This window comes from Anas platyrhynchos, chromosome 6 (assembly GCF_047663525.1).
Source record: "Anas platyrhynchos isolate ZD024472 breed Pekin duck chromosome 6, IASCAAS_PekinDuck_T2T, whole genome shotgun sequence".
In the NCBI taxonomy this organism is placed as follows: domain Eukaryota; kingdom Metazoa; phylum Chordata; class Aves; order Anseriformes; family Anatidae; genus Anas; species Anas platyrhynchos.
In genome coordinates this window covers 20,921,364-20,949,223 of record NC_092592.1, presented here as the reverse complement: position 1 = coordinate 20,949,223, position 27,860 = coordinate 20,921,364, and the positions used below count along the sequence as shown (strand labels likewise).

General features: G+C 44.4%; 1 protein-coding gene and 1 long non-coding RNA gene across 16 annotated transcripts in view; one reads left to right on the top strand and one right to left on the bottom strand.

Annotated features, from left to right (window-relative positions):
* The window catches only part of PAX2 (paired box 2), a 95,649-nt gene extending 73,672 nt beyond the window's left edge, over positions 1–21,977 (top strand). For 6 of the 14 annotated variants that reach the window (XM_072040191.1, XM_072040189.1, XM_072040190.1 and 3 more), the window contains 4 exons: positions 7,342–7,551; positions 11,214–11,315; positions 16,889–16,975; positions 18,361–21,977. In XM_072040191.1, the coding sequence (XP_071896292.1) occupies positions 7,342–7,551; positions 11,214–11,315; positions 16,889–16,975; positions 18,361–18,482 (521 nt within the window). In that variant the 3' untranslated portion in view covers positions 18,483–21,977. Of the gene's footprint in view, positions 1–7,341; positions 7,552–11,213; positions 11,316–16,888; positions 16,976–18,341 lie in introns of those variants that run through there. The other 8 variants (XM_072040197.1, XM_072040195.1, XM_072040196.1 and 5 more) reach the window with 5 other exon arrangements.
* The window catches only part of LOC110353763 (uncharacterized), a 315,225-nt gene that overhangs the window by 189,980 nt on the left and 97,385 nt on the right, over positions 1–27,860 (bottom strand). The gene's annotated exons all lie outside the window — the stretch shown is intronic.

Genomic DNA, 27,860 nt, shown 5'->3' with positions numbered 1-27,860 from the left:
TATATTTTATATGTCTGAAAGTCATGCACAAAGAGTAGTTAAACAGCATCTGATTTCTATGAAATTTTTCTAGAAAGTTGCAATGCTAAACACAGAGAAATCACTGGCTAGACACCTGGATCCAAAGTTTTTCGAAATGATAAACAATCTTTTGAGAACTTTAGCCTCCTGCAAGGTGAAAAGATAATATTTCCTTTGTTTCAGCTTAGTGAGTGAACTGAAGAGAATTTTGTTCAGTTCAATAACCAGGTCACTCAAAACTAAGAAACAAACTAGGATTTGAAAAAGCAGGAACATTTGTTTTCCTCTGTCAGTGAGTGAATTATGCTTGGTGTGAAAGGATGAGATCTATTAGTTCTAAACTCAGGTTCTAAAATCAGTTCAATTTCCTCCTTATATATATATATATCTTTTCCTTCACTTTATAGGACATTTTTAATGCAAAATCCGCTTAGAAAAGCCTGTCTTTTTTGTTCCAATATATTTAGGAAGTCAGGGAACTTGTGGTCATTTTATATAATTAGCACGAATAAATTACAAATACTGTTTTTAATTGAATTCTAATTCCACCTAAATACAACTTGACACATATCACAAGTAAAAAGTTAATAATCTAATAAAATAATAATATGGACTCATTCATTATTTTCCCATACAATAATATGTAAAGACAAATTATGTTAAACAACATAATTGCTTAAATAAATGTGCCCAGATGCAGTTCATCTATTTAGCAAAAATTGAATAACCATGCTTAGTGTAAATTTTGTATTTGTCAAAATATTTGTTACCACCCTAGAATTCAACCTTTTAGGAAACAGCCACATGGTGCAAATGTAAAACTAGTTGATCCATCTTGCTGTTTTACATAATGATTAAAACTGACCATTAAATTTACTTGCATGTATATTGTTACGCTGAGAGGGGGAGCGTTTCCTTCCCTTTTTCCTTGTTCATAGTGATGAAAATCCCCCTCTTGTTCCAATCTACGTTAGCCTCTGACACCAGTGAACAACAGCCCTGGTCAAGGCTTGACTGAGTTGCCTCAAGAACACCTCTCTCACAATCAGCTAGGGGCCACAGATTGGCTTTGGTGATGGCAAACCCTCCAGATGCAGACCAGCAGTCTGCTGCACAGCATCACAGCTGCCAGCAGCCAAGCAGCTTGTTGGGCACATCTCTGGATGCCCCAATGCCCTAAAAATGGAATATGATAATCACTCACGTGGCTGCTACATGATTGTTATGATCCCGCCTCATCAAAATGAAGGAGATATTTTCTGTGAGGGCAGTCTGCAGTATGGAAGTATGCCAAATTGAGCACATGGAGCTGCTGCAGATGAGGGACAGGGAGGATGAGGAACGGCACTGAGTTCCATATTCTGCACTTCTGAAATAAGGGCTCATTTCTGCAGAGAGGCTGCAAGCCTCTTCTCTATTTAAGATGAGGAATCAACAAAAGTAATGTCCACAGGGCCTCCAAATCTCATCAACTGTTTCCCATACCTAAGTAGAGATAGTATCTCCTTATCTTGCCAAGGAATTTGGAAAGGCAAAAGGCGCTACTACTCTTCCCTGAGACCAAATGGCTGAGGGTGATGGATGGTCAGATGAATGATCCCTGGAACAGACAGAAATGGCAGGGGGAAAACATAAACTATTTCCTACACTTCCAATGGAAGTTTCACTGACAATAACTTTATGATGCTGAAGAAGAAAGCTCATGGACTTAAAAGCATATTGAAGCAAGGAACCCAGAAATGGGAGGGCCTGAAAGAAACCATGCCTTCCTTAAATTAGCATTTAAGCTTAATAGCAAGAGCAGTGAATTTGCATTCCCCATCCATTTTCCTTAGCAAGGACTGGCATTACAGGCTGGACAAAAGAGGACTTTCTTTTTTTAGAGAAGAGAGTTGTATAGTCTCAGATTTTGGCTTTTCTTTTGAGGCTGAATGAAGGAGCCAATAAGTATAGCTACCGTGAAAATTTTTGTGATGTAGATACTTGCTCACTGACAGCAAAGACTGTGCTTTATATCTGAGTTAAGCAACAGCTGTCAGCAGATGTTAATAACTTTTGATCTCCATCAACTCTATTGGATTTAACCAGGCCAGCTGCTCGCACAATTGAAATTGCCCACTGCAGTCTTTCAGAGAAATGGAGAGCTTAGGGCGATCTTTGGCCCTTCTCAGTAGGTGTAGGACTGCTGTGGACTACCCAGGAAGATCTGTCCTGTCTCATGATCATTTTCCATCATGTGATGAAAGCCTTGGAGACACCTATTGTGTGGACTGTGTGCAAAAATAACATGCTCTGTTCTAATTACATTTCCCAGCATATATTTCAAAAGCGTTTTGTTTAACACATAACATTCAAGTCCCAGCCCACCAAGGAATATAAGCGTGTGCTTGACTTTAAGGCAGGGAGCAATCTGTAACTGCAACATGCTGATGGGCTGGGATACAAGAAAGGGGACAAAGCATAAATCCGCTGAGCCTATCTGTTTACCAAATGTACAGGCACAACGTTATTTCCCACAGACTTTGAAGCCTGTTTTCCTCACCTCCACCTGCAAACAAATCTACTTAGAGCCAAATGCAGCTGACCCTAGTGGAGTTCCCAAGTGACTAACAGTATGCAGCTGGTTTCAAAGATCCCAATCACAGGTCTGCTGGGTGCTCCATGTTTAACTGGGTGTGAGGACTATGAAACCTCAGTTTCTCTCCCAAGTAAAATACAGAGTGAGTAGCTCAGATTACTTGGAAAGCAGCAAATAATTAGAACAGATATAAAATCTAGGTTTATAAAAGTCAGTTTCATAAAAAATGGAGCAAATGGATTTAAAAACTTGACATCAATGATGTCAACAGTTTTGACTCTCTTGGAGAGCAAGATTTTTTTGTTGTTTTTTCTTTCAGTGTGTATTTCAATAACACACAAGTTAAGTGTTGGGCTAGAAACATGGATGGATCTGTGCAGAAACAGAAAATAAACCTGAACATGCAAGGCTCATTCCCCAGTCAGCAGGAATACAAAGAGAATGCAAGAAAGGTACAATGAGAAGTAAATTAGGTTTTATACACTTTTCTGTTGTCCTAGCAAAGGTCTGTTACTAACACAGAGAAGGAACAAAAAATAGGATGATTTTTATCATCAGTGCCACTTGCATAATGCTCTTGCAAAAGAAGAGCTAAAAAGCTAAGAAAAGACAAAACAAAACAAAAAAAAAGTGGTTCTGACATGGCAGAAGGCAAAAGTCAAAGACAGGCTGTGTCAGTCCAGTTTGGTCTTCTGCAGGACTTTGAGAAGTTCTAAGGCAAGATTCTCACATGGGATGAAGTGATGTGAGTCCACAGGCTGTGGCCTAAATTCACCAGTTTGTGAATGCTGAGGACCCCATCCCCTTCTGCTTGCCACAATGAAACCTTTCTAAGGAATGATGTTATTAATACAGGAGGAATGTAAATGAGGAAAAGATATCTCAGTAGTGGGTACAAACATAGGTGCAAAACCACCTGAGATACGATTCGGCTTTGACACAGGCTTCCTGCATGAGCTTGGGTACATTTTCTCTGTGCTCAGCTCCTCACAGGTAGAACAGTGATCCCTAGGGGATGCTGTGAGGATGTGTGCTCTGAGGAGTCTGAGCCTTTGGGATCATATAAATATTTTATAGAGACACCAGGAAAAGGTGAAGGATACTAAACACTGTCAAGATTGTGAGCAGTGTTGTCAAGTGGGTGCGCACAAGCCATCCCTTATGCAGGGATGTGCCATCTTGAGATTCTGCCCTCACTGAAAAGAAAAGGAGCACTGGAGGCAACAACTAGCTTATCCTCCAGAAAACCAGTGATGAAAAACAAGCTGCTTATCTAGTCCTGCAAACCCCCCTGCTTCCTTCCCTTCAGCAGCAGAGAGCACGATAAAAGCTGAGATGAGTCTCTGTAGGAACCCACAGCTGTGAATCTTCCTCTCCCCCTGTCTGGCCAAAATCCCTTCATTCGCAGGGGGAATTTAGGCCAGAGATCACCAGTTCTAGCTCTCCGCCAGGATAACAGAGGAGAGGGTTAGAAAGGAAGAAAAACAGCCATAACTCAGCAAGTACACTAAGAAAGAAAGGAGCTGGAAATGCAGAAAATGTGTAGTCCTCTGCTACGTTCCCAGCTGTATCCCCACCCTGCTCACCCTTTCAAATTTCCCCCACTATGACATGGGCTGGTATTTTTTTGTTGCTCATAAACAAGGATAGTAGGTGCCATTTAGCAGAAAGGAGCTTGGGAGAACAGCTTTCTGCCTCTTTGGAGAGGGGCTGCAAACTCATTCCACCCCCCACTCAATTACGGGTCGATTTCCGTACCAGTAAGACACTGACAGATACCTTGGGGCTCCCTGGTGCCACCTCACCGAGGGACCCCCATGAGGCTCCGAGGAGCCAGCAGAGCATGGCTTGCTGGCACTGGCAGGACTTGGAGCAGGACGGGCTGAGCATGGCACTCCTTTCCCTGTTCTCCATCCCAAATACAAAAGAATCGGAGACCGGAGGAAATCAGAAGTGAAAAGAAAGGAGGTGCAGCTGAAGTTTGAGGTGGTTAAAATGAAAAATGGGACTGTGCCACTCACAGGTGGATAGATAGATCAATCAATTGATCTCGTCCATACTGACACACTTCAGAGCTATAATTCACTGCTGGGGCAATTATTCCAGCGTGGCAGTGGTGGGAGTTATACTGGAGACAGAATTCAGGTGCTTTCAGTCAGAGGAGAGCTGCACAAGAAAAGGGTAAAGATTCGTAACTGCCACCCGCCAGTAAGGACGCACGGGATATCAGCTGCGCCTGTGCAGCTGCTGAGCGGAGACGGAAGGACAGGTAAATAGACACACTGAGGGCTGAGTTTGGTTTGAGCAATCATTTGCTGTCTGACCTTATCCTCTCCTCTCCTCCGCTGTTCTTAGAGAGAGCCGTGCTTAGCGGCATTGTGTCCCAGCCTCTTTGCCATCTTACTCCTGACTTCTTTATCCCCCTGCGCTGAGTAAGTGGTGCTGCCTCTGCAAGGTGTGAGGAATTTTTCTTCATAAGCTTTGATGTGTTCAAGAGAGGGCTGGGCTCATCTCTGCTGTGAGTCTGACAGGAGCTTTAACAGCCTCAGAACACCGGGACAAATAGCTTCTGGTCCCTTAACCCTGTGCAGCTTTGCAAGGCAAGGCCTGGCACTGTTGTTCCCATTGCGAGGGCTTTAGGCAGTCTTTCAGGCTGAAATCCTCTCCGTGGTGGCTGGGCAGAGCGGAAATCCAGGGGCTGGATCAGATTGGCCTAATGCTACAGCAGCTTAAGCAGCCTGTTTTACCAGAGATTATGGTTTCACTTACACAGAGCGCCTGAAAAATGCTGCGGTTTAGGAAGGATTATAGCTGAAAATTCCGTGCTTTAAAAGAGAAATAAAGCAGGGGAGGGACTAGGAAACCCATCGTGCCCAGGGGCTGTGCAAACAGGATTAACCTCTGCCCACAGCACCTCTGGCTTCTGCCCACCCACATCTCTGCGTCCACCTTCTCCTGCCCCTCCTGCCCTAGCGGCTCCCCACACCTGCCCTCTCCTGCACAGCTCGGAGGTGCTGCTTACCCCAGTGACTCTGATTAGCTGCACAACAATCACCACACACCCCAGATCCTATTTACCACACCTCCAGAAAAGTCCTTGCCCAGAAGAGCTTCCTATAGCAAAAAGGGTGAAGAAAGGCCCATCCTGGCTGAGCATACCAGAGGCTTCCCATACGCAGTCTGAATGAGGAGGAACTGCACACCTTTTGGCCAGAAGGGATCTTTCCCAATCAGCTGGCCCACAAACATATGTCTTTGCTGCAAAGGAGTCTCGGTGCTCAGAGACCTTTGCTGGCCAGCCGGGTGAGAGGTACTTGGAGGAGAACACAGATGGCAAACTATCATTTTTGCCAGGTAACAAACCTTTAGGAAACAAACGCCTCAGGATAAACAGCATTCACAGATAGAAACTGCCCAGCCCTTTATAGTCTAGGTGAGCATTGCAGCCTCACAATAAGGTGCCTAGAGTTAATTAAAGCCAGTTCTATATTAATGAAGCCAGATTTATGACCCAATTATATGTCACATTTATATATCTCTGTATAAATCAAACCCACCACAACTAACTTATCTCATATGACATTGGCAACACTTGCCATTGCGGCAGAGAGATGGCTTTCATTTGTTGGCTCTAATTTATTTACCTGAGGGTGGTTGGTTTGCGAGATGATTTGGATAGGATCTGATCACATCGTCCATACTTCTCTTTCAGGTATTCAAATACAGGACTCTGTTACTGCTAACCCACCAAGTCTGGGTGTACTGGAGTACCCATGCTTTAGAGTTCTACAATTCCCAGACCTCCTACCTGGGAGCCCAGTTAGGAGCAGCTTCAAAGCTGTATTTCTTGTGACTGTGCAAATCTGCACATCAGATTAGTGGCCCAATGCAAACAGCAGCGCAAATGAAACCTATTATAAGTCCCCAACGTTTCCTCTCTTCCATGGTATCTCTCCGTCAAGGTATCTGTCTGGCAACACTGTACTTTGGGAACTACCAGAGTCAGTACTCAGTGCTTTTATGGTCAAAGCCACAAAGCACGCACTATAAAAAAGATCAATTGATCAATCTATCTATTTGCCTATTAATGGCACAGTCCCATTTTTCATTTTAACCACCTCAAAGTTCAGCTGCATCTTTTTTGTCAAAGCTTTTACGGAGCTTGGTTTGACAACCTTTGGCCTTTACCTTGATCATTGCGTTTAACAGATGCTCATAACCATGCTGCTCTCCTGGGGAAGTTACCTTGGGTCTGAGAGACAAAGGGGTGTAATTCCCTGGGCCAACCTGCGTGAGTGTAGCATCCTTGTACGCCCTCAGACAGCAAGAGAACGCAGCAGGAAAGGGAGCACCGAAGCTTCAGAGCATTCTTCTTCCCAACCCTATGCTTCTTCCTGTCCTCCCCTCCTGCATGTCCCCTCCCACACTTCTCCTTCTCCCGCATCCCATCCCTCCCATCCGCCACCGCACTCCATTTCCTCTATCCTGCTGCCCTGCAGAGGCATCACTGCAGCCAGAGCCTAGCCCCCGGGTGCATTTACTGCTGTTGTCTCAGCACTGGCTCCTCTGATCTACTCCTAACCTTTTTATTTTTATTTTTGTTTTTAAATTAATTTCCCTGTAGATTTTAACCACTCCATTTTCATTTACCCATTTTGTTCTTCCTCTCCTCCCTTCCCCACCCTCCTCTTCCTCCCCCTGTTCCCTTTGTCTGTCTGTGTCCATCCCTTACCCTACCACAGAAAACCTCTCCTCTCCCCTCAGTATAAAGCAAGAGCCTCATGGAGCCTCTCTCACCCCTTTCACCCCCACCACGCCGGTCGGCTCTGGGCAGGCTGATCTTCAGCCCTTCCACATGACCCTTTCAGACGATGCGTCCACGCCTTGCTACAGTGCCTTCCTTCATCATGGTGCCCACTTTGGGCAGTCCAGCAGCCAGCCTCTGATAGCAGGTAACCGGCCTTGGCCACAAACTCAGCGGGGATGCTGCAGGCAAGGGGTTCAGGTTCGTCTGACGGGGAGACCAGGAAATGCTGCAAGCTCTTTGAGTGCAAGTGGGAACCAGAGCAACGATGTTCCAGTTCTGTGTATGCAGCATGTGTTCGCAGCTCCACGGAGAGTCAGTAACAGATTTCATGCCTGTCCTTCATTTTTGCAGAATAAAATGGGAAAAGAAGCTGTAACTACACAGAAGTGACTGGTGTCCCAGCTGGATGGGTTTGGGGCTTAGTAGGGAAACACTTGTACAGCAAAATCCTGTGTTGCCTCACTAACCACGAGGCCCCTTTGTACGGGGGGCCCAGCGAGGGTACTGTGTGCTAGCCTAGGTTGATGACTGCAGCTTGAACGTGTCTGCCAGCTCTAGGACTGTCAGCAGGGTTGTCAGCATGGGTTGCAAAAACTACTGAGTCAGACCCATACACAGCCAGCGGGTGAGCAGTGCCACAGCCACACTGCGAGCAGGACTCCAGTCAGCTGGCTGGCAAGCGTCAGCGTGAGCTGGTGCCTTCACGTGGCAGGCCAGGCAGTCAGGAAACAGGGTCAGAGGCTACGAAGTCTTACAGCCATGTGAAATCAGATCTGTGGTGGCAGCCTTCAAGGGAAGGACAAAGGCAGGTCACAGAAGATGGCAGCGCTTAGGAGCCACAGGTTGGAGGGGGCAGGGGGAAGAAAGTGGAGTTTAAGGTAGTAGGTATGAGGTGAAACACCCATGCAAGAGGACTGAGGCATCACTGCTGCAGAAGCTCAGGGATGGCTTGGGTGAAATAGTGTCAATCTTTTTAGGTGTCACTCCACCGCCAAAGAATGTAATTTGGGCTTTTTCAACAGGCAAGTTCTTCAGAGTGCGGAACATGGTTCCTAATGCTCAAGAAACATATTTTATCTCTGCCTCCTTCATATTCCTATATTATTTTTCTCTTTTGAGCTAACGTCCTCCCTTTGTCTTGGTGACATTTGCATTTCTAAACCTCCCTGGAGGAAAGCAGCAAGCAACTGCAGAGAAGACTTTTGTGTTCATAACACTGTCCAAGTCTTACTGCAGCCAGTAGGAGCTCTGGGCATTTCCTAAGCCAAGGCTTATCCTGACAGACTCTCTCCAACAATATACTCCAGTGGCGATGCAGACTTACATGGCCACCCCCTAAGCTACAAGGCGTTGTTTCAGGAGATGCACTTGCCTTAGGACATTTATGGAGAAATGGACTTGGGAGAAAATGTTCAAAAGCTCAAAGAAAGTCAGAGTGATGAAGGTGTGGTTCTCACTCAGCAGGCTTTGGGAGAAAGGAGGATAGCTGGTATTGGAAGCATGTTATAAGCACGTCAGACACTAGCGTTGTCATAGCCCTGGAGTACAAGAATGTAATAACCCTGTTCACCTGGTGGTAATGAGAGGAGGTAATGGAAGGGGACTGCTTCTACGTAGCAGCATTTTAAGAGTCTCTCTACAGGACTCTTATTCATGTTAGTGATACTATATTTGTTATCTTCTTTTTCAAGATTGGGATTTTGACAGATGATCACTTCGCAACACATTTTGCACACCGAGTTTTGAGTATCAGCCTCTGCGTGCTCACACCTGAATAAAAACACAGGGTTATATGTGCATAGATCAGGTAGCAGAGTGAGTGTGTATGTGTTCCCACTTGAATGGAAGTGTCAAAATGAATTAATTTTGCCCGCTACTACATAATGTTCTCTCTAACTTTTTAGTGACACTGTTTTCTCATTCATCACCTGATGTTACATCTCAGACTAGTCAATACAGAAAACCAAAAAAACATGAATTTGAAGCACAGAACTTTTTTCCCTTAAAAGAATGTGAGAAAAAAACAAAACAAAACAAAACAAAAACAACTACATCTAGTAGGTGTTAGTCATACTGCTTAATGTGCAACTACAAATCACTAAAGCAATGGTGGTGATAAAAGAGTGGAAGAGTATAGAACATAAATCCCTGAGGCATTATATATTTATTTTTATCAATACTGGGGAGTGGCTGGAAAATGGTTTAGTCACTGTAGTTCCATTATCTAAGTGCAAAGTGAGCTAGGAATGTCATCCATGGCTCAGGAACCTCTTCAGGGAGAGGGAAAGAACTTACATTTCTTTTTTCTTTTCTTACCTCAGTAATCTTTAGGCAAGATCTACAAAAGCAACAGCCTTGGTTTAGCCCACCTTATTCTGGAGAAACTTCCTCCCCTAGGGGTAATTCTCCGTGTTGATTCAGTTTTTACTCTGCTGTTCAACTGTTATTTATTTCTGACTCCTCTGCCAAGGTCCATACTTGTTTCAGGGCCTGCTTTATCAGTTTCCATTCTGCCATGAGTAGAGCTAAGGCAGTTCTTGTTCTTTCATTCCCATATCCCAGCCCAGTTCCAGTGGCATCAATGGGCCATTCATAAACTGTCACTTCTAAAGGTGAATCAGACTGCAGTCCTCCCAGAACAGACATGTTAGTCAAAATTTAAGAAAGGAGCGACAAGGGCACAAACTTCTTGGTGAGCTACACCTCACCTAGGGAATGTGAAAGGCTTGAAAGAGCAGAGATCTCAGTAAGCAACGTTGGAGGTTGAGCTGTAAATCTCCCAGCAGCTGTGGGGGAAAGATTATCTTAATTTATTTAGCTTTTTTTTTTTTTTTTTTTTTTTTTTGGTTTTGGCTTGAAACTCCCAGCAGCTTCTGAAATGATTTCAGTTCATTTAAATGCAATAAGCACTAACAGCAAAATGCCCTTCTGGCTGGCCCATTTTCAGGCTAACCAGTCCAAATGAGGAAATGCCTCTGGCACCAACCAAGAAGCCTCCAGCTGCACTTCCTAAGAGATGAAAAATCAACTACACTCATCCACCCAATCTACACCCTTCTCTACTTCTTTGGTGGATAAAAGATACCAAGAGTTGGAGTATTACTAACAAACACTTGTATCTGTGATAAAAATGAAGTAGGACTCAAATTAATTCACATGATCCTATTATTATATATTACACCAGCACCTGGAAAGAGCCCAGCAAGTATTGATCTAATGCTAAGCACTGTGAAAATGTACTGGGAGCGTGCCCTTGCACCAAAGAGTTTGCAGCATAAGAAGAAGCGCAGAGAGGTGAAGTGACTTGCTGATGGTTTTAGCATCAGCAGGTAAACAGCAGAGGTGGGACCAGAGACAGGCAGAGAGAACTCCTAGATCACTTTCCAGTGCCTTAACCATCGGTCATGCCCTAAAGCAACATCACCACAGTTTTGGAACTGCTTATAGAAAGGACCTCAGCTACGCTGGCAATGAATGTGCTGCCATTCTCTGTGCAGCTTAGGGCAATTTTTGTTCAGTGAAAATAGATCCAAAATTTCTAACAGGCTCAAAAATCTACCGTGAAAGCAATTCTTTTGAGCCTCACAGTGCTAAGTTTTAAGATCCATCCCTATAGCCTGAGATCAGAAGTGCCACAATCTTCCCCCAAAATGTTCAGTAGAAGGTCAGCACACAAGTAAGGGCAAGACGCACAGCATTTGCCCATCAAGCTGCTAGTGAGTGATGGTGGGACAAAAGGTGACATTGAATCAGTACTGAAGGACCTTATCCCTACTGATGCCCTGTCCTGATTCTTTCCCTTTTCAGGTCGTGATATGGCAAGCACTACCTTGCCTGGCTACCCACCCCATGTTCCCCCAACTGGACAAGGCAGCTACCCAACCTCAACTCTGGCAGGAATGGTTCCTGGTAAGTCTAGAATTCAGTAACGGTGCCCACATGTTTGAACAGCATACTTGTAGTGGAAGACCTTTACACAACTGGTTTTGCTATTCCTTTGCTGCCATCAAGGTTTTTTTTCATATAAAAAACATCAGGTGCCTATAGCCAAAGTAGCTCACAACCCACTCTGTAATGTATCTCCCTCCCCCTGGTAACTGATTCACTGCTGCTATGGGCAACTAGCTATCTATAACCTGTGGCAATTAATTGGTAATTAATTAACCTTAGTATTCATTAACAGATGTAATTATTTTCCAATGACCCGTGCAGATTATTATGTACTGCTCGTGGCTGAGGATATTCAACTATCCACTAACTTAGGGTAACAACTTACGTCTGTCTAAAGCCAGGGCATCAAACTACAAATCATCGATGGTAATTTAATACCTGCAGCTCTTGGAGACCTGCTGTCCACAGCCTGAACTGGCCAAGAACTCAACAATGATTAACAGCATTTCAGGAGAAACTAACCATTCACTTTCAACAACCAACTACTTACCCACCTTCTGTTTGTAAGATAGCGCCCCAGTCCAAGAAGGGACTAATCCTACCTAATCCTACATTCAAAGGCAAACTGTTCCTTTGCCACCCAATGCCTTTGGAGAAATATGTTCTCTTGGCAAACAGCTTGGGTAATACTGCCCAGGGTGTAGGGAGCACAAAGGACCATTTACCTGGGGGCAACAGAAGAGGTTATTTCCACAGGCTCTGCTCCCCACTTCTCAGATGACAGCTAGTCCCACTAGATAAATGAAGATGCAGGATTTTCATTTCTCATCCCCAGTAGCTCAGGACTCGAGACTTCATCTGCCACTGATTTCTGCTTATGTTAACGCCCTGGGCTGGGAGCTGTGATGGCTAACGAGCAGGTACAGGCTGTTCTGCAACCTCTGCTGCTGGAAGAATGACTCAGACAGCAATTGTGAAGTGAAGCAGCAGAAAGCTGAGGACAGAAATCTTGTAAATTACTGCAATACAATTTCCCAGGGTTTGTGAGTGAAAAGCCTAACTTAGCCCTCATCCAAATCTTGGAACAGCTGGCTAAACAAGCACACGCTGCAGAGGACAGTTAATCAGTGAAAATATCACTGACAGTGAATGTTTGTAGGTCCTAGTCTTAACACCTTTAAATGACAAATCACTGCCTATATACCACCAATACTAGTTAATGCCTATGGGCACGTTCTAGAGCTCACAGACTGCCTGCTTATCATTCTAAGACACACAAAAAATCTTGGGCTATGTTGTGAAGTTGATGTGATTGACCTCCAGATCAGGAAAAGGCAGTGGATTGGTACCCTCCCCAAGCACCACTTCAGTCCCTTGCTACAGCCAGCCAGCCTGCTGAACTCCTGGGGTGCTGCAGACTTGGCAAAACTTCAGGCATCGCCTTCTACACTAAATTTTTCAAGGGAATGGTTTAAACTCCACTTGGCTCCAGAATCAGAGGAGCACTAAGACAATAAAAATCAATTTAAAAAACATAAATCAGTGACAGTAGGTAGATTCAGTTGTCAACATATATGTCAGCTATAGTTCAAAACTTAGGGTAATGGCATAAGAAACTACTGATAGCACTAAAATAGCTGGCTAGTTTAATACATACTACTAAACCACAGGCTCTTCCCAACTTCTGCTACGCAGGATCTGGTGTAAGAAGTGTTCAGTGACTGCTATGTACATTTAACATCCTCATTGCAAGGATGACACTGACACTTAAACTGAGACAAAGATTTTAAGACCATTAGTCACAGGGATCACTTATCCAAGAATAGGAGATTTGATGCAGAGGCTACTTATCCATAAGACAGCAGTATCCCCCAAAACACGCAGATACTGAAAAAAAAGGGGGTGGGGGAATACAGGATGATGAAGAATGAAGTCGAGTTGTACTCCAAAGAGATTATTCAAGTCAAAAAGACATCTTTACATTAGATCTGATGTCAACATTCAGTTACAGAAGCTTTTCCTGTGGCATACTCAGGCACCCTGTAGTAGTTACAGCATCTACATCACACTGGGTACCGGCTGCGTCAGCCAGACCCCACTGGTCAGACCCAGCCTGGCAGCCCTTCTGTTCTTGTCTTCTTATGTGACCAATGCCAACGAGCTGGAGATAAAGAGGCTTCCTGGGAAGGAACATAAGACTGGCTTTAATGGGTCACACTGCAGGTCTCTCCAGCCACTGCTCTCTGTCAGGGGTCGAAACAGATTGCCTGGGAAGGGTGTAAGAGTAAAGCAGGTATCAGCACTTCCTTGAGAGATCTCTGTACCTCTAACAAGTTGCAGCTCAGAGACTTCCTAAGGCAGAGATAGTATCTTTCTATTTAATATTAAGCACCCGCAATAGAATTCCCCTTCACATGCTTAAGCAGCGTCTCTTGAACCCATACAAGCCTTTAACATCTGCAGCAACCTATGACAAGAAGTTTTCTGTACCTTAACTACATATTGCGTGAAAACAACCTCCTTTACTGGTCCTGGACCTGCCACCTGCTAGGCTCACTTCATGCCTCATAGTTTCTGTATTAGAAGACTAAACATGCCAAGGCTTAAATACAGATACCAAGAAATACTGTTAGTAAAGGTTCCCAGAGCACAGATTGCACACAATATAGGCCTCCTGAGATTGATCCTCTGTGCTTGCTGGCAACCACTGCTAAGAGTCCAGGTTGAAAAGGAAAAACAAAGCAGCACGTCACCAGTGGTTTGTCACTGCCCCTGTGCCAAAAAGACCAGGAGCCAGTGCTTTAGGGGTATTAGAAACACACAGCAAGCAAGGTGTCCACTCAGGGAGCATCTGTAAGAAACACAGTGACAGGGAAACAGCACTGTCCAGATGTGAGAGAATACGAGAAAGAGGCTCTATCCTCCTTAAATAAAGGTTCAGAGCTAAAAGCAGAGCTCATTGGAAAGCAGAATTTCTAACGCATGCAAAATTCTGACTTTCTGACATTTGTTTTTATCTTTCATTGGGATGAGGAGTCAGAATCTTGAAACTGTTCAATTTGCAAACATCAGGATGAAACATTTCAATAACGTCAACATGTTCTAGATGTCAAGACATATTAAAATAATAAAAGAGTTGAAAGGAAATTAAATGAGATGAGAAAGGCAAAATGAAACAAAACAAGAAAGTTGAAACATAATACTTTGTTTCAATTTGCAATCATTTTGGAACTTTTCCTTCCAAAACTCCGCTGAAGCTGACAAGCTAATGCAAAACATTTCCATTTCGATGAGACAGCATTTTCCAGCAGAGAGCTGTTTCTGAGAAGACTGTTTGACCAGCACTAACCAAAGTTTCTCTGTTCTGTCCGTGACAACCTTTCACTGGACTTCTCATTGTATAGTCTAGGGAAGAGCTTGTCTCCAGTAGCAGTACATCCATGCAACACGCTCGGTCATGCATGCAAATATCTCTGAGGTTTATGTGGATGATGTACTAAGATACACGTCCTGAATTTGCATTTGCCCGTAACTTCAGATCACCAGCTGTGGACATGGATGAAGGCCAGCAGTCCCTGCATGCACACCTAAAAAAACTGGGGTTAGTCAAGGATGAGTCAGGAATTGCGCTGTGCTTAATCTGTGCATTTGTGAAATGCTTCCTGCAATGGTAACAGAGCACCTTTGATCCCTGGCTCGCTTCTTCCACTTTCCCAGAAAGGCCATCAACTTTCTGCAAACTGTTTTGGAGAAGTGAGCATCCTCTGAAAGGAACTACAGTTTACACAGAGCAGCGTAGAGCCTGCAGAGGGCTGGTGATGGCAACGGCAGGGAGTCGTTAAACAGAATCCAATGTTGATGAGGAAATTACACTTGTTTCATTAGTGATCGGGGAAGGCGATAGCTCAGTTCCTCTTGGTCACAGTTGAGCTCAAAAGCTCATTATCCTGCTGCATGCATGCTTTCACTCCTCGTCAATAAACACTGTTTCCAGTGGCTGCCCTCCCTCCTCCCCAGCTCTCCATAGCTGGGGCTCTTTCTCCTCTACTTAACCCGTGCTTTAGGAACGCTATAAACAGTTTAGGGTGACAAACTCAGAGGAGGGTGAGAGAGAAACCTTGAAACATCAGAACTTCTTCTCTCAACGCAGAGAAGTGATCTCCATTTGAGGCATTTAAGAGCAGTAATTCTCATCTGGGTTGTCTTTTCCTTCTTCAGGGGCCAAATTCATCCTAGTATACCCCACAGATAAGTAGCTTCAATAGGCGTAAACCTGGACTGTGCACCACTTTCTGCCTTTCTACCCTAATCCCACAGATCTTGGCCACCATAGTAGGCTTCACCTACTCCTTCCCCACTAGTTGTCGGGATTTTCGGTACAGGATGTTTCTGGGTATAGAAACATGCTGAGTTATTATCATTAAATCAATGTTGAGCAAGGTCCATCGCACAGTAAGAGTTTTTATGCTGAAACTAAAAAGTACTGTGACTAAAAGAGCTTTGGACGGTAATTGTTTTGATACATACACATTTCCGTACTGACTACTTTGGTTATTATTCTGAGTGTCTTAAAAGGACCCAGCTGGACAGATCCTCCCGAGCTTAAATCAGTGCAAATCCACTGACTTGAACAGACTTCACTTCCACCATCTGAGAACCTATTTTGGGTTTTAACTCTCCTGTGAGGGAAGATTTGCAGAGATTACAGTATAATTAATTGACATTTCTTCGGTAATTGTATCACAGGCATCCAGCGCATCTTGCACTGCCTTCTTTTCCTGTTCCACAGCATCTAGTAGGAACCCCACGTGCACTTCTATGCTCTCCACCCCCTCCTCAGAGCAGACCAGAAGCTAAGTCATGCTGTTCACTCACTGCCTTTTGAGTGCATAACACCTTTCAGATGGGACCCAATGCTCCCAGCCTGTTAGTACTGGATTACACCGAGGTTATGATCAGATGATGGCATGTTTTCACTTAACAAAATCATGCTTGTTTGGTTGTTTGTTTTAAGTTTGGGGAGATTTACTTATTTTGAATGCAACACCATACCTCCTCAGTCCCTGAATATAATTCCCTCAGGCCTGCACAGACATCTATAAAACAAGACCCAGCTCCTTCTGCACAATAAAACTGAATATTTAAGAAGACTCTACCACGTTCAAATTTTGGTTCAGAGTCTTATTAGATTACAAAGTTCCCAAGTATTTTGGTTTGGGCCAATATTGTCAAATGTCGAGAATGATCCATAGCCCAGTTTGTCTTCTAGATTCAAGATAGCACCTGAGAAAATTCTCTTCTGGAACTGGAATACAACAATTTTTCTCTGTAACTCACTGACTGATCATAAATGTGGTCTCATAAATGAAGAGGCCAATCTCACAATTGTTGATTGTATGGATAAGCACATTGCACATTCAGTGCACAAACACTACAGCATCCTGAAGGGCACAGTACCAGGTGGGCACGGGAGCTACATACCCTAGTTTTGCTGATGGCATATGGACTCAACACAAACACGGGCTTGATGGAACAGCACGCATAAATCTTCATCGTTAACTGCATTTCATGACTTCTTTGATTTCTTTCAGGGAGCGAGTTCTCAGGGAACCCCTACAGCCACCCTCAGTATACAACCTACAATGAGGCCTGGCGATTCAGCAACCCTGCATTACTAAGTGAGTACCTCTTTCCCACCGCACACCCCCAGCTTCGCGCTCCTTCTGTTTGTCTCTTTGTTTTCTTCTCTTTGTTTGTTTGTTTCTGAAGAGGGCTTTCAGGTATCTGGCCAGATGAAGGGCTGTCTTCCTCACTCTCCAGTCCAGTATCTAGATGGGTATATATAGCACTCATGTATTTTGTGACTGTCCTGAAGCCAATTCCTCTTTCAAGAGATGGTTCAGAATTCCAGCTCGCTTCTGTCTTCTCCATGGGCTGCATCCACAGTTTATTCCAAATCAAACCAGAAGCTAGCTTCAAGTTCTGCTACTCTCACCGTCTGCAATCAGCATCCATTCAAGATCTGTTCAAAAACCCACATGAGGTTTTACTCCTCTCCCAAGCTAACTCCAGAGTCAGTTCCTGGGCACCTGGAAATCCAATGGAAGTTCTTCTTATAGGACCAGTTGGAGCAATGTTGGGAATGGGAGACAACTTGCAGCAATGTGTTTGCAATTGCCAGTAGAGTTTCCTTGTAGGAATATATCCATCTCCAGCGACTAATACACCCAGAAAAAAGTCAGTTTTTTTTTCTGAGGGGAAAAAACTTCCATAAGACTCCATCTTCTAACACAACACCTCTTTGCAAGAGAACAGGAAGATATTTATTATAAGTAAAATAAATCAGCTGTGATTATTAACTACATATTTACTGAGGTTTAACAACTAGGTAATAGATGCACATTTTATTCCAGTGTTGTTAAACCTCAGTAAATGTGATCTTAATAATCAATCACTATTTAACACACATTCAATAACCATCTAGAGAGCTTTCATTCCAAATGTGACCAAAATCCCAAGCAATGAATGATGCAATTCTGTTTCCTTCTTCCCTTCCTGTTTTAAGAGCAACCCACTGTACTTGATCAGATATGGTTAGAACACGCAGCCCTGGCAACTCCCTGGTGGCCTCGATCGGGTGTGGGCAATTTCTGTGATCAGGTGTGGGATATTTCCACTCAGTGCTCACATGCTTCCCTCTCAGCTCCTCACTGGTGGTCTGAAGGAGCAAGAGGACCTCCCCACAGAGGGGCTTCAGACCCAGAGGCCACTGTAACCTCTCTTCTCTGAGACGTGGCCCTTGGCTGGCCTGCACCGACTGCCTTCCACTAACCTCAGCAACGGCTGAGTCCCCAGGTTCCTTCTTTTGCTTCCCTTCCTTTTCTTTGTTTCCTTTTCTTTTTCCTTTCTTCTTCTTTTTTTTTTTTTTTTTTTTTTTTTTTAGTTCTCCTTCGTTTCTTTTTCTTCCTTTGATTGTTTTTATTTATTTTTTTTTCACTGTTTGTCCTTTCAACCAGTCCATTCTTCTCCTGTGTTAACTTTCAGGTTCCCCTTATTATTATAGTGCCACATCCCGGGGCTCCGCACCTCCCACTGCTGCCGCTGCCTATGACCGCCACTAGTTACCATGGAAACCACATGAAACTGCAGGGCGACAGCTTAGGCCTCCACATTGTACCTGTCTGACCCACCCCGCCGCCCCTGGGAAGGCGAAGAGGACCTCTCCGTGCCTCCCGCAGCCCGCGCCCTCCCTCTCCGCCGCCAAGCCGAGCGCCCCAACACCTGACTGAGCACCCCGTCCTCCCCTGCGTCCCCCCATGCCCCGCCACACCGGCTGGAGCCACGGGCCCCGCCGCCTCCCGAAGGAGCCCCCGGCGAGGCCGGGCCACGCGTGCTCCTCTCCGGCGCTCCCAAGACTCGAGGGGAAGCGGGCAGCACTGCAGCTGGCAACCATCACCTCGCGGGACCCCCACCTCCCGGGAGCAGTAAGGGCAGGGGGAAGCAGGGGACACAGCCACTGACTAAACACTGTTCCCCAAAGATACGCTCTTCTGTGGTGGACTCTTCGAAACGCATAACCTGTGATGAGCGCCCCGCTCCCCAGGATGGAGGGAACGGCCTGGCTAGAGCAGAGATGGCAGCGCAGAGACCTGGCCCGTCTGGCAGCCGAGGAAAGGACCAAGTGACTTATCTGTCCCCCGCGAGGGGTTCTCTGTGCACTTCATCCCCACTCTTCAGCATGGCTTCGCTGCCGCCAGCCACAGCCCACGCGGTGACTTTGCAGGCCAGGCTGGGGGCGAGCCTCCCACATACGCCCACGATTTCTGTGACACACAATCAGCTCAGACAGGAGGATGGAGCAACATTTACAAACCGACCGACGAAATGAAGAAATATATAAATAGATATATAAATATAACTGTGTTTTTATGCTTTGTCATGAAGGTCTGTAAAAAGGAAAAAAAAAAAAAAAAGAACAAATCCCCAATTTTCTAAAAAACCCAAGCAAACAAAACCAAGGGAAAAAAAAAAAAAAAAAAAAAAAAAAAAAACACAAAATAATAATTAAAAAACCCTACAAAAATAAAACTCCAAGTCCCATCCCTCCCCACCACCTGAATGGCAGACCAGTTCCTCTGACGCTTGATGCTCCTCTTTCACTCTCGGGTTTTGTTTCCTTTCTGTTTTGCACTACAATGGGATGGTGGTATTGGAGAGGATTGGATGCCAGCTCCACCCCCGTCGCCTCCTCCTCCTCCCCCTTCCCCAAATCCTGTCTCTGGGGAGCAGTGTGGACAAGTCACATCTGACAAAGTTACCAAACACATCAGTCGACAAAAAAGCACTCTGAGTCAACAAACGTTTTCCATGTCACTGGTTGGCAAACAAAGAAAACAAGCCCAGCTGCGCTCTATCTGCGCTTTGTGGTGGAAAGGAAAGTGTGGGGCTTCACGTGGGCCCATCTGATTGCCCTCTGGACAGCTGAGACTGAGATGGACAAATTCAGGATTGGCTGGGATTATTGCTTGGTTCCCTAGCCCTTAGGCTCCTCTCCTTTTACCTTAATCCCTGTATTCATGACTATTTCAGCTCACCCACATCCCGATTTACGCAGTTTTACACCTGCCCAACACCCATTCTCCAGATCCCTATAGCATGGTGATGACAGCCTCGTTATCTGTGCCCACCACCTAATTTCCTATCTGCCTTGCTATAAGGGCCCTCGTCAATTTCCAGTCCACATGCTCACACACCTGATAATTTATAGGCCTCCATCCAAGTCCATATGCCCACACCCTTCCAGCCAGTCCCAACATGCAGCCTCATCTTTTCATATTCAGCCCCATATTGTGCACCCTAATATTTACCCCTTATCCCAAATGCTCACCTGATGATTCTCTAGGGATTCTCTGCTCGTTTTGGTTCCCAAGTGACTGGCAAACACTGTTCTGCAAAAGGCTAACTGTCAATAGAAATGCTTATTACTCTGTATTGTCAGCAAACTCATAAACTGTTCCTTGCACTGACACTTCCTAAAAAACACTCAAAGAAAACATGAAGGCAGCTATAGCCTGTCCCCAGGGCATCAAGTCTGCCAAAGCAGATCCTTGTTGTTTTAGAGAGGTTTCAGATAAAACTAGTGGGCTACTGTCCATGGACAAAGACAGGATTGAGAATCAAACCCCCGAAGGGCATGAAAGTGAACAGTGGTGCAGTCTGTACAGCCAACATTATGTATAAAATCCATAAAATCCATAAAATCCCAGCCGCTGAGGAGATGTGGTTGTGGACTCGGTATTCTGTCTCCAAGTTTAACTTGTATGTATGAAATCCATCACCAGTAAACAGCTGTGTTGATCCCAAAGGCCCCTTTCACCTAACACGTTTAGCCCTTGCATGGCTCTAGCTGATTATAGGTCTGTGTCTTCTTTAATGGGATGCCCAAATTAAAAGGGTATTGGGGGTGGGGGGATGTTTACATAGAAGATATAGAGCTAAAATCTGTTCCTGTACAGAATAAAGTCAAAGAGGTTACTCCTGATCTATTTAAAGTGTTATTTTGCACGTCTTACCTCTGAGTAACCTGCTGCGAATTGCAGAGTTGTTTCACTGTCACTGAGACCAGAATTTGGCCCATTATCTCATTTTATTCTACATGAGAAGCAAATTCTGAATAATGTCTAAAAATTTACCTTTACCACTCCTTCTGTTTTCCTCCATTGACACCAGACAGATGCTGGACCCTGTTAGCAAAGTCTCCCTGTTAGTCTCTCAGTACAGCCTTTGCTCTACTTGCGCACCACCCAGTCTCACTCAGGGCCAGAGGCAGTAAATCCTAGTACTGGCAACTACAACCTCCTGAAGAGGCTCATGAAAAGGAGATTGTGACACGTCACGCTTGGCAACCTGCAGTCCAGGGGCCACCTCAAGAGAAGCTAGCAGCCCAGAAACGCTCATTTTCATAAAGGTGTTTCACTAAACTTGAGACACGAGATAGGATACAAAAGCTGGATTTGGTTGGCTCACTCATGGCTGGCTTGATTTGACCCTCGGAGGGACAAATCCATTGTTGGTGTAACTCCACCGATAAAAGGGGACTTCCACCAGGCATTGGGTTGGTCTGGAAAGACCATAAGTACAACAAGTAGTTTGATCAGGAAAATTAAAAGGAAAGCAGAATTATGCAAAGGACTGGGCAGTCTAATCCTCTTCCACCACCATCTGTAGACCCCCACGCGAATGTACTGAATTACATTTGCCAAAGAGTTTCTTGTGTTGGTTGTTTTGATTTACAGTCGGTGGATGCATTGTAAAGCAGTATTATAGCTAAAGTCTAGTAGCTGACACAGGGATTTATGTGGTGATATTATGCAGAAGAAAACCATCAATATTCATATAGATTCCATTAGACTGGACTATGCAGGAAACGCAAAAATTCTACCAATTATTTAATATTATGTTATTTGCAAAAACAATTGCTGCTTTGTAGGAAGATAATGTGTGTAATGTGAAGGCAATTCCTCTTGTATATAAGTTCATCTCCATCTTCATCATGGTAGTTATTAAAACAGCCTCGTCTCATCCTGTAGATAAGGAACATGCTGTCTGTACTGTGCAAGTCTTGTTGTGCTCACTGAAAACAAAACAATGTGTTCAATAAAGCACAGCACAAATCCAGAACCTGAGGGAACAGCCAAACCTTGGAAGGACCCCTTCCCCAACCGGCCAACAGTTGCTTCATTATAAATGGATTTTTTTCATTGTTCTTTAAAAAGTTTTACAGGAAAAAAAAATGAGAAGAAAAAGAATTGGAGGGAAAAAATTGCTATGCAAAATCCAGTGAAGTCTATGACTCACATCTCTCTCCCTCATTCTGCTGTCTCTTCCCTTTCTTCCATCTCTTTCTCATACCTTCTTTCCAATCCACTCTATCCTTCTCTTTTATTCTTCTTCATTCCCAGTGCACTTTTCCATCCAGAGGGGGAGCAGTATTACCAGTATGAGAGCAGGTATCTGCAAGCTCAAACTCCCCAATTCTCCACCTGGCTCTAGAGAACCTTTGTCAAGTCCAATTTCTCCCCTATGCCTCGATTCCAATCTTCTGTAAAATGGGGATAACAACAGTTACTAGTCCACAGGGGTATTGCGCAGTTGAATTAATTAGCACCGGCTCAGTGCTTTGAGATCCTGGAAAGAAAACTGTATCGAATTGTTAAGTATTATTCTGAATAATAATGAACGTTTCCATTACATTTCTCTCTTTTCATTTTTCTCACAAATAATTCTTCATTTCTTTATTCTTCTTTTTTATCTTTCCTTGCACTTCTTTCTTTTCTTCCCATTCTTTGCTCTTCTGCTATGTTTGCTTTATCTAATGGACCAATCAGAAATGTTGTGTGACTACATTTTCTCCTGTCACAGTTTGTTTTTTTTTTTTTTGAAGGGGAGGAATCTCATGAGTTCTCAAATGCCACACTTTGCTGGGAGGAACAGGGACCACAGCATTTAAAACTGGGCAGCACTTCTGAGTCCCATTCCCTGAAGCTCCCATGTCCTTTGGGCCCAACGGGACTTGGGACAAGAAGCGGGGAGGGCTGCACAGGGCAGATCCATTAAAGCAGATACTTTTTTGAGTGGGGCAGTGGGTAAGTGGCAACCAGCCCTGCCGCATGGGAACAGGCCCCGTCTGCATGCTTTCTGACCTGTCCGTAGTGACAAGTCACATTCAGAACAAGGCATCAGAAGTAATCACAACGTGAATGTGAGGAGTTCAAACAACAAAAGGAAAACAGAAAACCCTGTGCCTATTTCTCCTCTTGAGTATAATAGTATATATGCACATAAACATTTTCCTAAAGGAAATTCTGGTTTGCAGAACTGTTGGAAAAAATAACCCTTTCTTCCTAAAGAAAAGCAGTCTTCTGGGAAAATAAGTGAGAATGATAGCTGCCCCCTGGGGTCTGAGCACAAGGCCTTCTAGGGGACCCCACAAATACCACAGTGTGCTCCTTGGCTGGGTCCAGAACGGTGGCAAACTTGCAAAGCAGGAAGGAGGGACCAAACAACACCAATTACTGAACTGAAAGCAAATCCAGCCGTAAGCAGCTCTGTTGATGCTCTCTAGGTTGAGCTAGACATGAGCCCAGGGAGGGGAGGGGGCCATTGCCAGGTGCAGGGTCATTTCCATTCTAGGCTGCTGCAGCCACTCTTGGCTTTTCCTCATCGCTTCAGTTCTGTTTGACTCTTTTCTTTTCTCTTTTTGTGCACATGAGAAATAAAAACAATTTTTTTTCATACGTCATTTTTGTGGCTTCTGGCTTGTTTCTCTTTCCCTCTCTCCCTCCCTCAGCACTTCTCTCTCACCAGCAGGTTCCCCCTGAGGTCTCCAGGATGTTGCACTTGTTGCATCTAGCATCCTTTGGGCACCATGCAAACAACACTACAATTGCTAGCAACCACCACACCATGCAATGGAAACCATTGCACATGCTTGCAACCCCTTACAGCACAGCACAGCCTCTGAGTCCCCCACCCAGCACTCTGCCCCTGTTTACTGCCAGCAGGACTCTCTCTCCTGTTGATCTCACTCAGCTGACTCCCAATGACCCATAACACAGCTGCTGTCCCCAGGTAGCTCAGAAAATCAGAGTGCTGCTGGCTAGCCACCACATTACGACATGGGGCAACCCAGAGTCCTCTTACACTCTGCACATCTTTCCTCATAACCCACCTGGGAATGAGCAACGTCTGCTCCACGTGCCTCTGAAAGGGCTTTTGTCCTCCAGGATCAGCCCTGGTTCTCCAAAAGAGTATCATACCTTTCAGGTCTTGCCCCCACCCCTCTGCTGCCCCATCTGTACCTTCATTAGCGGAATCCTGCCAGCCTGATGTTTTGTTACAGCCTGCTCTCTCTGAATCTCTGTCTTGGTCAACAGCAGGGCAAAGCCAAATGCAAAGTTATTAATAACCCGTTCTCCAAACAATTCATCGTTCGCCTAACAAAGAGCTAGACATTATATTAAGGTATGCTGTAAACACACCAAGTACTGAGGTATTCGCTCAATTTTTCCTCAGTCAAGCATTAATTCTCTAGGAAGTCGAACACAGTTTAAGGTCACAGAGGCGGAGTAAAAATGTAGCAAGGAGTCAGACTAGGCTAAATCAATTTTGCTTCTCCAATTTTGAGTCATTTAATATTATTTTCACAACAGCCCATGAAAAGTCCGTTGGCCAGATTTTCTGCTGGTGTGTGTGTATTTCAAGGAAAGTCTGTGCAGAAATGCTGTCAGGAAATCAAATGCTCGCATGAAGCTTTCTCTCGTCAGACAGTTAAAATGTTTTCTTTTGTTTTGGTTTATATTTTCCCTTGCAATATTAATAGAATAGGCTGAAAATCCTCCAACATGGCATTTTCCATAAGTGAAAGTCAATTTGTTGAAATCCAAACAGTCCGTAAAAGCAATTCAATTTCCACAACACTGCAGTAAAGCTGCCTGGCAGCTCTCGAGAAGCCAGGGAGCCTGCCTTGCAGGGCTCGCCACTGGGCAGACAGGCCCGGAGCATGCTCCAAATCAGAACAAAAGCAGATTTCCAAATTCTGAAATCTTCCACGTGCCAGAATTACCCTTATCAATTGAAGTTTAGGTGAGAACAGTCAAACGGGGATCTGCCATGAGATCCGGAGGTTAAACTGGCTGGAGTCAAAGGAAATCACTGTGCTCACTGGTGGGGCTGAAAGGCAAAGACCCAATACACGACACACCAGAACAAAGCAAAAAGGCTTTTCAAAATCCATCCTGGTAAAATAACACTAGGAGAAAGATTGAGAAGTCAGCATGATCATCTCATTTGAAATCCCTGTTAATACAACCCAGAAAACTGCACCCTGAGGTTCCTGTATAAGGCTCCTTAACTGAGAGTTGAAGTACAGCAAAACTTTTGTAACTTCCAAGAATTTATGGATCTTGCAAAAAGAAACAATTGCATGAAAGAATAATTTCTACCATTAAGCTAGTATTATGTACTTTTAATAATGTCTCATAAGCAATGGGCGATCTTAGTGTGAAAATGTTGTATGGTAAAACCAAAAAGAACACCACAATCTATCTACAGATGAGGAAAATGATACTGTAAGAGATCACACAACTCTACAAAAATAAATCCTATTCATCAATTACTCTGACAGGAAAAATAAAGAAAAGTTTCAACATTCTGAGATGACGACAACCTTGTTTAAAAATAAATGAATTCTTTAATGAGGTGTAGGCAAGGCAACAGTTGGAACAGCTGAGCAGTCACAGTGCCAGACAACCTATCTAGATAACACATCCGAAGGCATTAAGCGAGCTAGGGATGGATTTATTGGACCACACACAACCAGGTCTGAAAAGCTGTAAGGACCTGGGGATATGGTAAAGGAAAGAATGGCAAACATGGCACCACTGTTTTAAGGGAAAAAATGATCCTGAAAATTGCCATCTAGCAAATCTACACACTGATACCTGTATCCAAAGTAAAATACTTTAAAATATTAAGGAAAGATCAGGTCACAGAACAAGTACCCATTAGTGAAGATATGCATAGAAACAGTCTGTTACCTCTTCCCTGTTTTAGAAAAAATAAAGATGGAAACATTCTCAGGACAGTTAACTTAGGAGATTCAGGAGCTGTCTGCAAAGGAAGCTTGTTAGAGCACATACTGCCAGCCCCTAGTGCTTGGAAATCATGAACTGGGTACACACAAAATCACAAGAATGACTGGAAATCGTGTGATTTGCACAGCACACCAGATATTATCTAGTATATATGTATGCGCACGTATATAATATTAAAAAAAAAAAAACAAAAAACCTTCTGACTTCTGATTTTAGCACACTCAAGACCTTACGGTTACATCACTAATTGTACCTCTTCCACTGCAAGAGCCAGAAATTTCCTTATTTTAGTAAAAAGCGAGCATCTCACCTCATCACAAGGACCCTGTGGTTTAGTGCTTTAGGAAGCAGCTCAAATGTCACACGAGCTGGTGATGGCCCTGCAGCTCTCGACAAGGCTGACAGGAGCTGGTTTGATACTGGAGCTTGCTAGCAAAGACTTTTTTCTTTTTTCCTGCCTTCTGCTGTGTACTGTTCTAGAGGAAGCTGCCTATCCAAAGCACGTTTGATTATTGTGAGTCCAATACTCTCCCTACAAGGTGCAAATTCATGCCACACCAGCTGCTCGGGGAGGACCTTTTGCCACTGTTCCTTAGCAGGAGAAAGCCCATTGCCAGCCCTGGCCATGTCTTGCAGTTCCTGCCTCCTTGACACCTTTTCCATCCCTCCCTTCAAACATTGCCTTGCCCTGTCTCCTGCCGCAGCCATGCTCCCTCTCTGCATCACAACTCCCATGGAAAACCTGGATTCTCTATAATCCCCTTCTCCTTCTCTGCCTCCAACCCCTTCAGGCAGGAGCCCCCCCAGTCTCCTTGGCATACCCACTGCTCAGGTACCACCAGCTACTCCACGTACACCTCTCCTGCATAAATTCATGGGACCTTCTAAATCCTTCTGGTCTTAGCCACATTATTTTCTGTTGCTCTCTGCAGTCCCCCTTACTGTTCTGACAGCAGCCAGGTTTCGGTGCAGAGCCAACAGCCCTCTTCACCACAGGCAGCCTAATTTTCCATTCCTGCAGCTTATAAGCAAATGCTGAGCAACTTACACTGAAACCACCCGTGACTTCAGTCCTGGTGAGAAAGCCCTTAATGGACTGTCTTAACCCAGGGCAAGACATGGCCATGGTTTTGCCAAGAGCCACATGCCAGTCTTTGCTGAAGGATAAGCCCTCAGTCAAGAAAAATGTATCAAAAATGGCTTCACTTCTAAATTGTCTTTTTCCAAAACATATTCTTTACATCAGAACCACTCTGGTTTTACCTCTCTGCCTGTTCAGAAGGAAATGAATCATTCTGTTTTAAAGAGACACGCTGACAATGAAATATTACAAACATAATGACTTTCAGCCTGAGACCAATTTCAAACACACCATGTTGAACACTTACGAAAGGAAGACAAACAAAACCTGCACAGAAAACCCAAAGGGTATGAGGCTGAGTGTTGTGAAATTTCACACAGATCTAGCACTGCTGTGTACAGACGAAGGAAGCATTTTTCCTCCACGGAAGGCTCCACCAGACGGCAGCTTTACCTGCAGCCCTGCACGGGCACCTCCTCACCCTGCCAGTAGCGCGCAGTGACAGCACCCGGCTCATCCGGCGCCTTCCATGTAGGCACTTCCCAGTGTCATAAATGAAAGTCAAATCATCATTAGCAAGCAAATCAACAGAAAGCTCCTTCTTTTCAAGCCCCTTTCTCTAACATCAAGACCAGTACTTTTAGAATTGTTTTAAAAATCTCTACTTTATTTTTGAGGAAACTGCCTGTAACGTAGCTGAGAAAAGTGAGCTTATGGACCGAGATTTCCCATCCTGGCTGCTATTTTTCTACTGATTGGTTTTTGTTCTTACTGTTTGCTAATTGAAGAAGATTGAAAATCACTTCTCCAGATACGCTTCAAATCTCA